The 17,570-nt window shown below is 39.0% G+C and overlaps 1 protein-coding gene and 2 long non-coding RNA genes across 8 annotated transcripts in view; 1 reads left to right on the plus strand and 2 right to left on the minus strand.

Moving 5' to 3' along the window:
* Nucleotides 1-5,862: 5,862 nt before the first annotated feature.
* LOC109953537 (uncharacterized) lies at nt 5,863-8,226 on the minus strand. Its single transcript, XR_002273921.1, has 4 exons — nt 7,873-8,226; nt 7,009-7,177; nt 6,703-6,889; nt 5,863-6,564 (listed from the first exon to the last, which is right to left on the minus strand). It is a non-coding gene; the product is annotated as an uncharacterized LOC109953537 (long non-coding RNA).
* A 1,612-nt stretch (nt 8,227-9,838) lies between these two features.
* Nucleotides 9,839-15,840, plus strand: LOC109953539 (uncharacterized). 4 transcript variants are annotated; one of them, XR_002273922.1, is made up of 7 exons: nt 9,839-10,443; nt 11,294-11,428; nt 14,099-14,208; nt 14,298-14,545; nt 15,069-15,165; nt 15,320-15,446; nt 15,750-15,840. It is a non-coding gene; the product is annotated as an uncharacterized LOC109953539 (long non-coding RNA). The 4 variants fall into 4 exon arrangements; XR_002273923.1 differs by having other exon boundaries at nt 9,843-10,443; nt 14,298-14,406; XR_002273925.1 differs by lacking the exon at nt 9,839-10,443 and adding an exon at nt 10,600-10,632.
* Nucleotides 15,502-17,570, minus strand: part of LOC109953538 (transmembrane protein 45B-like) — a 5,027-nt gene continuing 2,958 nt past the window's right edge. The window contains exons 6-7 of one of the 3 annotated variants that reach the window (XM_020589015.1): nt 16,433-16,540; nt 15,502-15,873 (exon numbers count right to left, since the gene is read on the minus strand). In XM_020589015.1, coding sequence (XP_020444671.1) covers nt 15,846-15,873; nt 16,433-16,540 — 136 coding nt within the window. In that variant the 3' untranslated portion in view covers nt 15,502-15,845. Of the gene's footprint in view, nt 16,541-17,570 lie in introns of all 3 variants that reach the window. The other 2 variants (XM_020589017.1, XM_020589016.1) reach the window with 2 other exon arrangements.

Raw genomic sequence — 17,570 nt, forward strand, 5'->3', positions numbered from 1 at the left:
CTGTTTTCCAGTAATTTCAGTATCACCTTACACAGAGTCCCTCGAAACAAATAAACCATTACTGTAAACATAATACTGTTGTTGTGTTCACATATAATATAATAATGTAGTGACGTGTAGCTAACTCTGGTCCTGAATGTTTGAACAGAGTTGAATAGTCAGTGTAATAGATTCCTAAATCTTAAGCAAAGTTTAATTCTCTACACAGTGATTGTTTTTCCCTTCTGGCATAAACTGAAAGTAACATCTGCCTACAGAGGTTAAAAGGTCAGTGTGAGAACTTGGGGTATGTTTGGAAAACGATCAACAAGTGGACATTATAGAGATATGGATTGAACCACAGGGTGTTGACACCATCTTTTGTACTCCAGCCATCACATTCTAATAGCTTCCATATACAGTATATGTAATGTGCATTCATATGGAGATCTTGTATATTCTGTATGGGCTGTAATCACAATGAGCATGTCATGACTGGTCTGTACACCAATAGTGAAATATCCCTATAATAGAGTAGAGTTTTTAATCACCTATTAGAAACAATTTGGGATGTTGCTGTATATACATGCAGTATGTTTAAATATATTATATTATACTTGTTGATTAATCTTCATGCAGTATTTCCCATGCAGATTTTTAAAAACATAGAGAACACACACAGAGTTTGTCTACATACTGAGTCAAAAGCTCGTCTATACATAGAGGGTTTTCTAAACCTGCAAAGACCAGCTTTTATGATTAGCAGGTCAGGGATGAGAAGCTAAGTGGACTGTTTCAGAGAGAGAGCAGCCATCTGCTGCACTGGATGCAGTCTCCATGGCAACATGGGTGCAGCAAAATCCTGAGAAGATGGTTTGGTCCCCACCCCCATGCACATGCATTGGGGAAGGACAGTGCTCATGCCTCTGCTTTCCACACACACACTGCAATAAAAATGTTATAGGCACAAACAACAAAAAAGAAACAATAACCATATTGTTGGTTGTCCTTGGGAAGAACTTAAACCGTGAGTCCCTAAACATATCCCAGCAGGATTTGGTCATTTATCTTGTATCTCCTTTCAGCAACTCTGCATTTACAGGGAAGAGAGAAATAGATATAGACTGGTTGCCTGTGCTCACAGTATCTCCTATGAAGCTTTGCAAATTTTCTGTTTGAGCGCTCCTTAGACAATAAAAAGCAAAGGATAGGTGAAGGAGAGAGAAGACAGGAATTGAAAAAGTCTCTGTCTCTTTGTTGCCATCTCCCCCTTACTTTCCTCATCTTTTACACTATTGGACAATCCAACATCCTCCCATGTTCATAACAGCCAGTCAGCTTGTACAATTTCACTGTATCTCTTGCCTCCTTACAGCCTGCCTCTCTCTCTCTCTCTCTCTTTCTCTCTCTGTCGCTTTCTGCCGCTAGCACACACATACATGCGCTAAAGCCAGAGTCTGATCACACACATATACACACCCTATTCCTGCCTGCCTTCTAAGAATCTTTCGCGAGGTGCTTTTTGCTTTGACAATGTCGGGTTTTATGGATGGATATTGCTCCCAGAGGAGGAGAATGCGCTGAAATTTCCTTTTCCCTCTTTCATCTGTTAGGAACCTGCTGTAAGTACATCATTTACTTCACACTTGCTCTCATTCTTGCTCTGCCATGCAATCCCCACTATATTATTCATTCACTATTTGCATCCCACACCTTTCTCCCCTTGACAGAGGGTGCCAGCCTTTCTCCCTCTCATGTCTTGCCTCTCTATGCTTTGTCACTCCCTTCTGTTTTGCCTCCCGCCCATTGGTGAAAGCATACACCCAAAATTGTCTCTATGCAAAATAATGTTGTAGACCATTGACTGACCTGTGATGGGTTTGTGCTTTGTAGGATAACCTGAAAATATATGCAGTGTGAGACACCCTCTGTAAGGCTGGCTGGAATGAGATTATAGCTCAGTGGAGGGATGAGGTGCAGTTGTCTGTGATGGAGGAGTGATGTGCTGAGACTCTGGTGGGATTGCAGACTGAGGGACCTTCAAAATAATAATTGTGGTGTGATGCAGCCTGTTTGTGATTTGCTTTTTTTTAGAATATTGTTTGCATGGAGTATGTAATAACTATTATGAGAGCTTGTTTAACTGAGGAACTTTAAACATGTGACAAAAATCAGTGATTTCAGATTACATGCAATACAAAGCATATGCTTTGAACAGAACTCCATCAGGAGACGACCTCTGTAGATGAGGTGCTGATGCAGAAAGCTGTCACTAGGCTGGGATTTTGAGCTCACTTGATGTACATGCTGACTCAAGTACCCACTAATTAATAGTCCAGCAATACAAACAGGAAATAATAGAAAAAACTAGAACAATATGTGCTGCTCTCTATGTCCTCCTTGCAGACTCGATGAGCTCGGAGGTGTTTGTGCTGCTATGGCTAACAGTGTCTTAAATTTATTGTACACTCTGCATGGTCAAGCAAATGCTGTGCAAAATGTGCTTTTATGCTGCTTTGATATGAACTCAGCAGAAAGCGAGAACAGTCTGCATGACAAGACTGCACTTTGGCACAGAATCAAACAACTACAGAACTCATTAATTCTAAGTTTAACTTTGTTTGAGTCTAAGAAGTCTGAGTACAGTCTAACGCTAGAAGAGACAGAGAGAGGTGTTAAGAGCCTCAGGTGGGAATTCTGTAAGAGTCAGGTTAACTTATCTAACCCATGCCTTTAATGACTTTTTACTGAGGTTTAATTTTTATCAATTTGTCTAAACTTTCACTCTTTTTCAGAATAACCAGAGCTATTTGAAAATTAAGATTTGCTTGACATTAATAGCGGCAGGTAAGTTTTATAATGTAGAATTTAGGTTTGGTTATAGAATGCATTACAGTTGTGAGGATGTCAGATATGATAGTTCCTTACAGAACAGTTATCTGACTAACCAGTGTAATATGTGTGATTTTGGTGAAACTAACAGCAAGTATGGTCTCACTGTGCTTTCATACCTGGCAAAAACTGATAAAGCACAACAGCAAAGATTTACTCAAGATGGCTTTTACTCATATTTTACCCAAGGTCACTGTTTTCTTTGACTTTGTAGGGGTAGAGGCTCAGTGACTGAAAAGTTCACTGAAGCATTATAACCAATGAATAGCACAGACAGCTACAGCATTTGTTGCAGACTACTATTTATCAAACCAATTGGTTTGTGTGCAAGTCTCACTTTAGTCATGATCAGTTTTTATGTTCATTTTATGCACAACAAAAAATGTGATGTTTAAATTGAACTGGTTGGCTAATTACAATAGATTCTACAGGAAGCTGATGTCTGACAACAGTGTCACCCACAGAGTCTTGTCCCTTAAGTATGTATGTGTGACTGTATATGCTTTTATGATACATTCCATGTTCATGTTTGTTTTATGGACATTCAGGTTTTCCAAAGCATATTTACTGGGTTGTGGTGAGGGTTTGGTGAAAGCTGAGTGACTGAGCTGAGAGAAACACTGCTGTCATGTTGGATATATTTAGACAGATCTCCTGGGGTCTCAGTATGAGCACTGACCAACTGTGCCATTTCTCTAGCCTTTCAATAACATAATAACATCTGTAAATAAAAGCTATGTAGTTCTTTTACCTAGTCTAGTCAATTTCTGAAATCAGTTAAACATTTTATCATCCTGTGAGAGAGTGAATTTTTTTGCAGACTGATTTTACATTTACAAAAACTGTATGCACTATCTCAATACAGTGTTCCAAAGACGGCTACGTGCCTGTTTCTTATACAACACTAGATGATTTTATGTACAGGGTCATGTGCTCAGGTTATTTTTCTTTCTGTTTAGTTTAGTCATCTTTGCCTCAAAGAGAGAGGAGTTGTAACTAAAGGTAAGTTTATTTCACATGACTAAAAGGGAAAACAATGTACAGGCAAATTAAAGTCATACAGGAAGGAAGCCAGAAGAGAGAGGATTGAGAGAGAATGACCTTTTTGGTCATATGACTCCATATTTCTTGATCAGGGAGACAACTGCTTGTTTGCCCTCTAGGCTTACAAGTATACAGAAATTTGCATATTGATGCGTCAGTTCATTATAAGCTACGATCTAAAGGTCAAAAGAAGATACAGTATATCAGCTGGGATTAGCACTGGCCTTTCCATATCTCTGCAAGTGAAGAGATACAGTAGGCTGTTCTATAATAAATACAACTGGCAGGTAGATTAGTTACAGTTGCTGATTGAGTGCTGCTTCTATACCTCACGAGTGTCACACACTCTCCCAGACAGTGGCACTGCTATTTCTGTATTGACAAAATAATAATCATAAGCCCGAGTTGTCCTTGCTTTATACTGCTCTTTTATATAGGGCAGAGAAAATGAAGGATGTGGTGACTGTGGTAGCTTGATGATCAAATGTTTTCACAATGTAAAAATGGCTTTCACACACACATAGCTTTGGTAAAATCTGCCTAAAGATGTCTAGCAAATATATTTGTGCAGTTTAAAGCTACAGCAAAACATGAAAACAATGTATTTAGAAATATATAGGGCCAATAAGGTTAGATGACAAGAAGACAATGTGGCGATTTACTGTGGATTGATGATGGAGCATTAGTGTCAGAGTCAAAGTCAAAGTGTTTATTTGTCATATGCACAGTTAGGAAACATGTTTCCCTGTACAATGAAATTCTAGCTGCTCAGAATGCTGCTCTTGGATTAAAACCATGAAACCACTTGTAATCAGCTTTAATCTGTGAATAAAAGTAAAATACACCCGTAACCATTATATAAGTACAGTTAGGCTGAAGAGGAAAGCAACAGGTTTGATATTTGAAGCACTCTGTCCAGACCTGTGCACAGAGAAGTCCTGACGCCCTTGTTGTTTATGTGCTACTTTTTCCATCGGCATGCTTCTGTGGTAATGATGCCCTGCGAGAGTTGTTTACACCTGCGTATTTGTGTGCGTGTTTATGTGCTGGAGTGTGAGCTATGTGTTAATATGTTGATGTAGGCAGCTCCTGAGACACATTCCTGCCCGGCGTGGCTCAGACCAGGCAAGCTGATCATTTAGTTGTGCAGAGCTTGACAAATGTACAAATCATAATCAGCATGACAAACACAGGATGGAGTTTTTAATACCCTTAAGTAAATGAATTTCCACCCTGTTAGGAATCCAGGCCATAATGCACAGTAATGATTCAGTGATGGGGGTTTTCTTGATGACTGTTTAAAACGAGCAACAAGTAGAAGAAAGTATTTTATTTCTGACATCCTTCAGTTTCATCTCTTGGATTCTGGTGTGTGTTAAGTGCTTCTGTTGTGATTGATGAGCTTGTTTTCTGCATATTTGACTTTTGCATAAACAATGTTTAACTTTTTTTCTTCTACAAGCACCCAGATGATGTCAAACACCTAAATTCCCCAAATATCCCAAAACATAATCACACATACAAAGACATTGAAGGTCTGTTAAACTTGAATACCTGAAACATCATGGTCATGTGGTCTGGTTTTTATACCATGTGACATGGAACTAGCAGTTTATGCTAACGTTAATGTTCAGCTCAGGGCATCTATATCCTCAGTTATTTAAAGAAACAAATTATTTCAGGATCAGCTCCTCTACCCTCTGGTACATGCTCCTCTTTCACTGAAGTATTCTCTCTGCTGAGAGAGGAAAAGGGTGAGATAGAAAAAAAAGAATAAAAAAAAACTCTCTGTATCGTGTAATATTCCTTATGAATGTGTTAAACTGAAATTATTTAAATATGCGCTTTAAAATGAAGATAATCATCTGTTTAGTTCTTAAGGTTGTGCTAACGTTTTGCATACTTCAAATACACATGCAAGAAAAATGAAGGTTAGTTTGTCTCATATTCGTAAGAAAAAGAGAGAGCTTAATCAGAACACAATACAACACCTCCAGTATCCCTGTCATAAAAACGTGACAATATACACATAATCATTGGCAGTACCCAGGTTATATGGTATGTTAGAAAAGAATTAGTTTAAATTTCATCATATTCTTGGTATATTGATAGCCCAGTGCATGTTGTTGGTAACCAATCAAACTGAAATTTCAAATGACAGGAATTTATATGAACACTATACCAGTGAGCAACACACAAGCTTTCATCATTCAGTTCTGTGGTCAGTCTTAACATATTTTGGCTTTGAGAGGACCAAACAAGTAATGTACATTTAAATGAGCTTTCAGTTGTCTTAGATACCTGAAGATGCCTCCAAACAATCCAATTTACTGACCAGCCAGTCAAGATTATCACAGAACAAGGCACAGTTAGCACAATTACCTCTGATCAAAGAAGCTTCACAAAAGAAAAGAGGCAGAAAAGACAGTTAATGCATCATATTCACAAACAATAAAATGTAATTGATATAATATAATCACCATCACAATAAATTGGCAGATGGACATACTGTACCTACAATTCATAGAGCAAATTTACTATCTCCTTCCATGACTCTGCGGCCTCTTCCCCGGCATACTCAGAGAAGTGGGCTGCTGTGTTGTAGACATTGAGCCGATCAACACAGTCCAGAACAAGAGTAATCATTCCCTGTTAAAAACAATTAAAACTTATCAATACCTGAAATATAAATATTGAATGGAAATAAATAAATAAACCAAATTTACATCCAAACATGTAGCTGTCATAGATTGCCAGGATTTGTCATTGCTCAGCAGCAAACCCAACCTCTTCTTGAAAGAGGTTCTGTCTGTTGTTGAGGGAGCGAAGTTTGAACTGTTTGTCCTCATGCTCCAGCTCCTCCTCGGGGGGTCGGAAGTAGAAAATGAGATCCTGCAGGGAGAGCACCACTGTGTCCATAGGCAGAGATGGGGGATTGGCAGATTTGTTTTTCCCACTCAGAGCATCTAGATCTCTGTAGACATGAAAAGAGCATGATGAGAATACCACTACAAAATGCGTTTCAGATGTTGCTCTGGTCATTTACATTCTGCTGACCATTTGATGTATAATTTTGCTTGATTCTTTCTCTACCTTTCTCTTTAAAGACCCCAGACGAGCAGATTTGGCATCAACAGCAGTATATGTAAGCCAGGGACCAGACTGAACATGCTGTACAAAGCACATGGACTCTCCATACGTACTTAATCTCAGGCGTGCCCATGCCCTCCACTTCTCACTTGTGCACCACTTCAGTTTTTTCCTGAAGTTTAAAGGGAAAGTGTGGTTTTCATTAAGACTGGCAGGAATCTTTATAACACACGATGAAGTCTCACTTAAATGAAGTCCTCCAGCCCTCCTAAGGTGGATCTGTTCAAATTTAAAAATCTATAGTAAAATGACTCCTAGACAACTTACTCAAAGAAACAAGAACCTTTGGCAGATTTTCATTTTAGCGTTTCAACCATGAGGTTTTTGCTGTGAAGCCATTTTAATCTTGATCTGTGTCTCAGCCACAAACGCAGTAAGGCACGAAGACCCAGAAACAATCTACAGAATTGTAATTTCTTTTTAAAGAAATGTTTAAAAAGTAAATACTGCCCATCAAAGCAACTATGATGGTGTCACTGTCAAAATGTATAATTATAATTATAATTATTAGGGAGGTGAACTGCCTGTTATACACAATGTGCTAACTGTTATCTGCCACCACAGGTTTTCTTCTCTATGACAAAGCAGTAACATACTGCATCAAGTGCCCACTGGAATACAAATAGATAACAATGGCAACAAATCCAGCCACCTGTCCTTGTCAGTCTGTGGTCTGCTGAAGGAAAGAAACTTACCCAACACAGTAAATGTTTATTAATATAGAAAAGGCTTATTACTGTAAATTGTTGTCTGAATAAGTTTACTGAGTTGTAAACTATTTGAGGAGAGGCAAAGAGCATCACTTACCGTACGCAGGAATTGAATCTCTTTCTCTCCATCTGCAACTTCTGCCATCCTCCCAAGGCATTAAAAGATAAACCTTGAAGGAAACATTTATCACAAAGTTCTGCACTTCCTGTTGCTTGTAAGGCCCACTACATAGAGCAAGACAATGTTGCTGAAGCTTTTTGAAGGGATGTGTGGGTCCTGCGCCACTCTCTCTGGCTGTGTTATGAGGCTGAGGGGTTGACTCTTCATTCCTGTTCATTACAGCATCATAAAGAGGAGGAGCTCATTGGCAAAGCTGAACCAGTGTTCCTATAGTATGTGGACTAATGTTTTGCACTGTCTTGTTACATTACACTACAAATGATTGCAATAAAGGAAGATATTAAATTTGAAAACAAAATAAGTCTCAAATATTTTTAAAAGGAGTAGATTAAATTAACAAAACGTAATAAAAAATGTAATGTATAATTTGCAAAATCAAAGTCAAAAGTGTTTATTTGTCATATGCACAGTTAGGAAACGTGTTTCCCTGTACAATGAAATTCTTACTTTGCCGTCCACATGAATGCCACAAAATACAAATTAAAGATAAAGTAGATAAATAAGTAACACAAAATCTAAGGCACTTTAAGCATCAACAAATGCAGCAATATAATAAAAATATATAAGAATATAACAGAGAATGTATGTTACATGGGAGCAGCATGTGCAGCAGAGTCATTGTGCAATTATGCATGTAACACAAACAATTAACAAAATCTAAGACACTTTAAGCAGCAACAAATGCAGCAATATAATAAAAGAATATAACAGAATGTATGCTGCATGGGAGCAGCATGTGCAGCAGAGTCATTGAGCAATTATGCATGTAAAACAAATTAACAAAATCTAAGACACTTTAAGCAGCAATAAATGCAGCAATATAATAAAAGAATATAACAGAAAATGTATGCTGCATGGGAGCAGCATGAGCAGCAGTAAACAGTCATTGTGCAATTACAGTATGCACGTGCAAACTGAGAATGTAAACAGTACATGACGTATTTCCTGGTAATAAACTCCTCAGCTGTTTAGGAGTGGAGTTTGATGGCAGAGGGAAAGAAACAGTTTTTCAGTCTAGTGATCCTGCATTTCACACTTCTGAACCTCCGGCCAGAGGGCAGAGAAGTGACCAGTCCGTGCTGGGGCTGTGTTGGATCTTTGAGGATGGAGAGGGCTTTCCTACGCACCCTGTGGTGGTAAATGCTCTGCAGAGAGGGCAGTGGAGTCCTGGTGATGTTCTCCGCAGTCTTTACCACTCTCTGCAGGCGCTTGCGGTCCATAGCAGTAGTGTTTATCCAGGGCTTCTGGTTGGGGAACCTCCTGACTTGTATGGTGGGCACAATGTTGTCAATACAGGTACTAATGTATCCGGTCACATACTCAGCATAATCCTGTACGCTGACAGAAAAGTCCTCTGAGGTGGCTGCAGCTTTAAACACATCCCAGTCTGTCTGGGCCAGAAAGTCCAGGAGCCAGTCACAGAGGGTGGGGTGCAGACCCAGTGTGGACAGTTTGTGTGGGACAACTGTGTTGAAGGCAGAGCTGTAGTCAATGAAGAGTATCCTGATGTAGGAGACTCCATTTTCCAGGTGAGAAAGGGAATAGTGGAGGGCAGCTGCAATAGCATCTGAGGTGGCCCTGTTGGGCCGGTAGGCATACTGCAGGGGGTCCAGGGTGTGCGGGGTGTCTGGACACGCATGCTTTTAATAAAACTTAAGAAAACCAATTGATTTGACCAGGTTACAAATCTGGCACTTGAGAGATAAAGTAAGGTTAGGTTGTGTTGTTAATGTTTATCTGTGTAAAAGGCTAACATATAAATTGATAAATATTACAATAATTGATTATGACATACACACATTTTACATTTAAAGACAACACTAATATTGTTTATATATGTTTACATCCTTATGTATTAATTATGTATTTGGACTTATTTTATCAGTCACATTTATGCTGCAACAAAACTAAGCCAATAAATAAGATTCTAGGCTTTTCAGATAAAATTCATACGTGTAACTGTGGAGTTAGGTTTTTGTTGATGGATGTGAATAAAAAATAAATTTAATGCAACAATAACCTCAAATGAAAAACTACACAAGAGTGCAACTCCCCACTTCTGTTTGACTAATCAAAGCTAATTAGCTACAGCTTGCTAGCACCTATCTATGGCCCTTACATCTTGGGACCATTTACCTGCCATCTCCTTCACTTTCTGTTAAAAAAAGATGGTGAACAGAACTTAGAGAAATGAAGAGACGTTTCCTAAAAATAGGATGAAAACACAATGGCGTTAATATGCTTGGCCTTCTCCGTTCACTGGGTCTCCGTCATGAAGTTATAAAGTATAATACTGAGCACAATACGTGCCAAGTACAACGTTCAAAGAAACTGAGCTGTTAAGTTTTGTTATTGTCCTGTAGAGGGCAGTAAAACGTGGCAGGCGAAAGGCCTCCGATAGTTGCTTATCCGTTTACAGTAGAAGAAGAAAACGGTACGTCGGCAAAACAAGTTCCTCATAATTGCAAAAACAAAAAAAACTGTTCGGTAAGAGCATTATCATTTTAAACACAGTAGTATTATTATAGCATAATATTGGTATTTGTGTATATGCCGCACAAAAATAACATATTGTTGTTAGAAATTAATAAATTAGTCAGATAATTATTATTTAATGTGTGTTAGTAATGCAGTTTAGTAAGATTCAAAGTCTGCTCCAGTCTGCTCTGTTTCAAGGTTGGAAGATAATGTTGACTCTGAAAAGTGTACCTTGACACCAGTTGTTTTATTGTATTAATCTTGTGTAAGAATTATGTCTGAATGGATGTTTTAGTTACACATCACGCAAACAACATACACATACACGGAATTCTTCATTTTGTTATGTCCAGCTGCTCCAAGCATGCTGAGCATAAGATAAGAGAAGGAGACGTCGGACTGTCTCCAACTCCTGATGTTTTTACAGCTGTCTGTGTAAGGGGTTAGTCCAAAATCTTATAAATGTATTAGGCTCTGTGTTTCCGGGGTCTCTCTTCTCCAGCAGCTTGCCTGAGGGAGGGAGCCACCCGGGTTTGTGCTTCTGTAACTTCTATTTGTGGTCTTTTTTTAAATAAACCAGCACTAAAATGAAGCAAGTCGGACTCCGTCTTCATTCAGATGTGTTCATTAAAAGAACTGGGGTATAACATTGTTGAAAGTCAAAATCCAAGTTGTAACTGGCTGTTTTACTAACTTAGCTGCAGTACACAATGTCTAGCTAATGTTTTGAATTCATGCTAACGTTAATGTTTCCCAACATTGTCAAGTCGAATAACTAGAATGCATCAGTTGTCCACAGATTACATCTAGCTTTTGTGTGATTCTGTAGTAATAAGTGTTTTTCTGTGTTCATTAAAAGAACTGGCGTATAGCAACTTGGTGGTGTGACCATCGGAATTGGCTGAATTCTGAGTGGACGGTCTGAACCGGCTCGCTGGATTCCATGTCGTGAGCGAACGGACTGCACAGATCAACATCGGCCGACAATAAACAGGTGAGCAGGAAACCTATTTACACACAAATCCTGCACATTGGACTTTGCCAAATTTAGTTGATCTGTGTGGACTGTGAATTCTCGATCTAAAATTGAATGATTACAGTAAGGATAAAATAACACTTTTATTTTGAAATGTGCTGTTTTGTTTATGCCACATCTTAAAGTTACAAGCACATAGTCTCATTTGAGGGACAGAGAAATAAGTGCCCTAGTTACCAATTGATGACTATCAGAGACATAAAACTCACATTAATAAGTGGAAAACCACAAATTTTGACGTCGTCTCCAAAATTATTATGATTTTTGCTCCGGTGGGAAAACAGGCTTCCTGAAGGCAGAAATCAGAGGCAGAGCCCTTCTCCGAGTGGAGCACATTCCTGAATGTCTAAATATTTATAAGACGATCACCGCTGTATGTTAAATGATTGAGGGCACAGGGAAATATTTTTTTATTTTTAATATACTTGTGTGGGTGGTTTGCTGCACGAAGGCTGTTGAACACTGTCGTGTATCTTAGTGGCAATAAGTGCTATGGAGAGAATTCGATGTGACACAGTGTGCCTCTGGCAGAACTGTCTTTGGGGGCTGGGCATTGTCTGTGGGTAATTAATATACTTGTGTGGGTGGTTTGCTGCACGAAGGCTGTTGAACACTGTCATGTGCATCTTAGTGACAATAAGTGCTACGGAGAGAATTCGATGTGACACAGTGTGCCTCTGGCAGAACTGTCTTTGGGGGCTGGGCATAGTCTATGGGAAAACTGTTTTATAGAAATTTAGGGTGACGGAATTAAAACAGAACTGTTGATTGGGTGAACCCCCAGCAATCGGGCGCACCAACCTAGTTGGTGTAGAAGGTCCCCGACCGAATCAAGCAGGTTCTGGGCAGAGACCATTTCACTTGGAACGTCAGTCACGTGTACATAATTTTTAATATGTCTGCAAATGTTGTACAAGAGTGGAAAAATACCGAGCCTTACTCTTTGGGGGCAGTACTCTATAAGTTTTTGTCTAAATGGTTAAATACAGTTTCTAAAGATGAGCAGGACACAGCAAGAGATCGTTTTATTTCCTGGGTCCTACAGATGTAGAAGAAGGGCATGTTTGCAGACAGTGACAGTCCTCCCCCACAAGGGGATGCTATTTGTGAAGTGAGCCTCGCTTTCTGCTGAGAAAGCTAGACTGCAAACTTAGTAGCTGTACCTCTTTGATAAGAAATACAGTTGAAGCCAGGTGGAAAAATAAAAGGCTGAGAGTTTTCTTGCTGGTTGTACATGCTTTTTTTTTTAAGTTTCAAGTGTTTTCAGTCTCTTTCAGCCAGTTCAAGCAAGTCACATGGGACAGTTGAAGTCAATTCTCCAAGTGGCACTGTTATACAATCAGACACAGACATTCCAGTGCCAGCTGCACATCTTACCAGAGATTGCAAAGTACAGTTCAAATACACACACACAGTCGTCTTACCCACAATATCGAAGTGGAGAGCGGAAGCTGATACTGAAGAGTGGCTTATCTAGACAGATGCCACAGAGTGCAACACAGGGCATAGCGCCCCTGGTGGTTGTACAGGGAGGTTAAGAAAGATTTTAAAAGTCTGACTTTAATTAATAGGCAAGTATGGAAGGCTGGTTCGCCTATGACGGGTAAGATCCCCCTGCTAAATCTCGGGACAACCTAAGGCAGGCACAGTGATGAGTACTTGACCTTGATGCCACTGTGAGCAGGCACAGAGGGCGAGGAAATATGTGTGATTGTTTTTGACATTTCCACACACAAGCTGCCATTGTTTCAGTCCACCTCACTTTGTGGAGCGATAACACAAGCCTACACTCCTTTTAGCCTTCAAGACATGAGTACGCTACAGGAGGTAGAATTGATGGAAAACACTACTGAGGATGATGATAATGCTTCGTTCTATACTGAAATTCATCAGTTTTGGCTGATGATGACCCAGAAATTCCCAGTACAGGTGCACTCTGTTGAGCTGTGTAGAATTCCACCTCAAGAGGGTGAGAATGCGAAAGGCATTCAGTATTTGCTCAGAGTACGTGAACTCTTTAGGAAGCTGCCTTTTCCCATTGGAGCAGAAAGGACGCAGGAGGAGGACGGACGGATAGATGGACCAATGGAACAGCATGAGAGGACCAGACCAGCCTACAATTGCACATTCAAATTGTATAAAATTAACTAAGTGTAGGAGGACAGTGTTCCACTGCTCTGAAAAAGTCAGGAACAATGTCAATTTTGCACCATCACTGGTAAAACCACCTTTTCTAGCATCTCAAACACCCCGAAAGCCCCATTAAAATATGTTTTGTTGTTGTTTGGTAGGGCTTCAGATAAATGGAACCCAGAGCTCTGTAAATTGCTTTATTCGATGGTCTATTCAATTATGATAATAAATGTTGGAAAGGTGATATTTGACTCCGATTATTCTTCATATAAGAACACGCAGGACAGATAAAGTCCGACAGTAGCTTTTAAGCAGTAGCAACAAACAATGGTAGATGTATGCAGTGTGAATATGAAATCTTTAAAATGAAAAGTGCAAAATGATGATAGTTTAAAACATTCATTAGAAAACTTACAAGATTATCAAGTGCCAAAGAGCTGATTTATAAAAGTGATCATACTTGTTCTTTTGCATGTCTTATTGGATTTGTTCTAGACATACAGTATCACTGTGGACTCCAGCACCACAATCGCCTTCCTCTCCGACACCCACTGTCTCACTGAGAGCTCTTCCCAGCTTCTCCACCCAAGATATGAAGACTGCTGGTTAGTGATTTCTGTAATATCCATATGATGTTTCTCTTGTTTTTGAGCACAGCGAATATAATGCTTAAAGACTTTTTATTTCTTAACAGAAAAAACTGAACTAGGGGAGCAGGAGTGGCACCACCATTCGGATAATGCCAGGTCTCGGTGTTATTCCTCAGAAACATGGTCAGACCATCAAAATGACAACCGCCACTGGTAATAAACCACTCACAGCATCTACGTGTGCTAATGTAGTCACCATGGCTGCCAGTGAGCCTTGGCCTCACCTCTGACTCTAGGAACAGCTTCAGCCACTGTGCTCCAGGTCCCTGCTACAGTGGTTACTACACAAACAGTAAGAGAATTTGACACTGTAGGAACATCGAATAGAAATGCTCCAATATACATAGTGGCAAACAAGGATGTTTAAACCATTTGGAATTGGTTTCTTGCATTAATTGGAAATAAACTGTGCAATTATTTTTCTTGTTTAAACAAGCACAGTTTGCTTAAGCAAATAAAACACCTTTGTTTATACTGTACACACCTCTAAACAGTTACATTGCTGATGGATAGTCAGTGATCCACTGCATTTGTTAACTGGCTCAACCTGCTTTGTCAACAATAACTTTAAACACATGTTGCCAGTAGGTTAACTAACAGGACTAAATGTACTGGAATTGTGTATTTTAGTCATTGCAGTACTGAATATTGTGTATTACTTTCTCAGAAATGGGATTATTTACTTTACAATTAGTTCGGATGCCTTTATTAATCCTTTGATTTAAGAAACTCTCCTCAGTCAGGTCTCAGTAGTTAACCACAAAGTCTGAAAGTCATGTGACACAAAACCTTCCTCTTCTTTGACAACATTGTAGGGGAAGTTACCTGCATGGATCTCTGTGCCCCTCTCTGTCCTCAACCAGCCACTGAAGAGCAAGTGTAGTGACCAGTGAAAGGAAGTCTTAACATAAAGTAAGTCTCATCATGTGCACTGTCATGTCTTTTTTTTTCTTTGAATGTTTATATTGTGACAAAATGAATTGTATATTTATTTTTTGATAGACACTCTTTTTACAGGCTGTAATTTGGGCTAGTAGACTGACATGTATTTATCCTTCCCCTGCAGTATCAGCAGTTTGGGGAGGATCATCATCCTGACCACGATGCCAGCTAGCACAAAGCTGTTTGCTGGGAATACACCAGTCAGCTTTGTCACAGCACAGCAGTTTCAGCAGCAAGGGCAGGCCACTCAGGTTAGCTCACATTTCACCTTTGTTCAGTTTCACAAATTAGAAAGCACTGACCAGAAAAAGGGAATAATGTGTTTTATTACACCTGTTTAATCAAAACAAATTCTCATCCAGTACCTTGCTTTGTGGTCATATACAATAAGTCTATACTAATATCACAGCAAAGCAGGTTTTTAATATGTCACTCATGTTATCTGAAGGCATCATTTGAAAGTTTCTCAGTCAGTGTGTTATGACTAAACATAGCTCACAACCTAAATAAACACAGGGCATGTTCAAGGTAACTCTTCATCTCTCCACCTTTAGGTTTGCATCCAGACTGTTCAGGCGCAGCAGCTACAGCAGCACACCGCAGCAGGCTTCCCAAAATCTGTTTTCACAGTTGTAGTCACAAAAGCACCTTCACCCAAATGTGCACCCGATCCCCCACCTGCACAGCAACAGTAATCATAAATCCAGTGCACAATATATGTACATGTGTTTGGTTATTAGATATGTTTATTCTCAAGCCTTATAAGGGTAGTTTGACTTGTTTCTACTCTCACAAGTGGCGTTATATTTTTTTTATTGTTATATTGCATAATATTCCTTTATTTCTTCTCAATTTGGATGATACCCACTAAGGCCTGAAGCATAATTCTTCTCTGTAAATGCAATGGGCTGGTGTTCAGATCTACACTTTCTTTGTTGAATGTTATTGATCTATGCCAAGTTATCAGTTTATTAAACTGTCATCATTCCTCAACTAAATTTCATCTCCACAATCTTATTCTCCGCATCATTAAATCCAAAATATAATTGTAAAAAGCAAAGCGAGCTGTTTTACAATGAGAACCATGTTCAGGTAGGTTGCAGCCTTTCCATAGAAACTCTGGTTACATTTTCCTTCAGTGGTTGACAAACTAATAAAAGACCAGTTACTCTGTTGGTATTTTACCTAAATATAATCTCAAAAGTCACAACTTCATAAATTATAAGAAAGCATTCACTCTTCGTCCGATTCTTCAAGCAAGGCTTTCTGGGAGCTTGTTTTGGAGGACGTGTTTCGCATTCCAATCTCTGTGTCCAGTTGCCTTCCTGAGAATCGCCTCACTGTGCTATTGAAACAAGAGAAAAAGATTTTAGGAAACGCGTGAATGACAAAGATTTCACATTTACAACAGAATGCCTGTTCAGAGTTAATCATGTTCAGTGTTCCTACAGAGCAGCATCTCACAGAGAAAGCCAGATATCTAAAATGTATCTAAAACTCTTTTCCAAACCCAAAAAAATACATATCTTGCACACTGCTCATCACTTGTACTCACTTTAGTCAGTGTTTTGGTTCAAAGACCTTCATCAGGAAAAACAGAATCGCCCAGCTTACTATCAAGCCCGGCCAAACTGTATATACCAAGGAACCGACCCAGGGAAGAACCTTCCAGTCAGAGGACAATAAACACACCTGGTATGTGCACGTAATCAGGGTCAAAAAGCTTGTTTTCATAGTGCATAAAGTGGAAGTCTTACTAGATTCATTGTTCAATAAAATACCTAAATATCACAAAGTTAATATTGTCTAGGTCAATTCAATAGTGAGACCAACATTTACTTTGGCCTCACTATTGAATAGACAATGTACTATGAAAATGAGCTCCATGACCCTGATTGTGTAGGTGAGTTTGTTGTCCTCCGATTGGAAATAAAAATTAAAAAAAAAAGTATATATAAACATCAATTAGGTTTTCTTGCACCAGGAAGAAGGCCAATATAGCACACAAAGTGAGAACTTCTAAATTTAGTAAATTTTTTAAATATTTTACTTAAATCCTAAAGGAACAGTGCACTGTGAACAAGAGCTTGCCTTACATGTACTCAGTTGACCTTGGTCACACCCTAAAGGACTTTGAGACTTCTAGTGCATCCAGACAGTATTCACAGTGCTTGCCTTATTCCACACTTTGTTAGGTTACAGCCTTATTCAAAAATGGATTAAATTCATTATTGTCCTCAAAATACTACAAACAATATCCCATAATGACAACGTGAAAAAGGTTTGAAATCTTTGCAAATGTATTAAAAACAAACAAACAAACAAACAAAAAAAAAAAAAAAAAAAAACACATATAAAAAAAATTTCCCACCTTT

The sequence above is a fragment of the Monopterus albus genome, unplaced genomic scaffold (assembly GCF_001952655.1).
Source record: "Monopterus albus unplaced genomic scaffold, M_albus_1.0 scaffold739.1, whole genome shotgun sequence".
In the NCBI taxonomy this organism is placed as follows: Eukaryota; Metazoa; Chordata; class Actinopteri; order Synbranchiformes; family Synbranchidae; genus Monopterus; species Monopterus albus.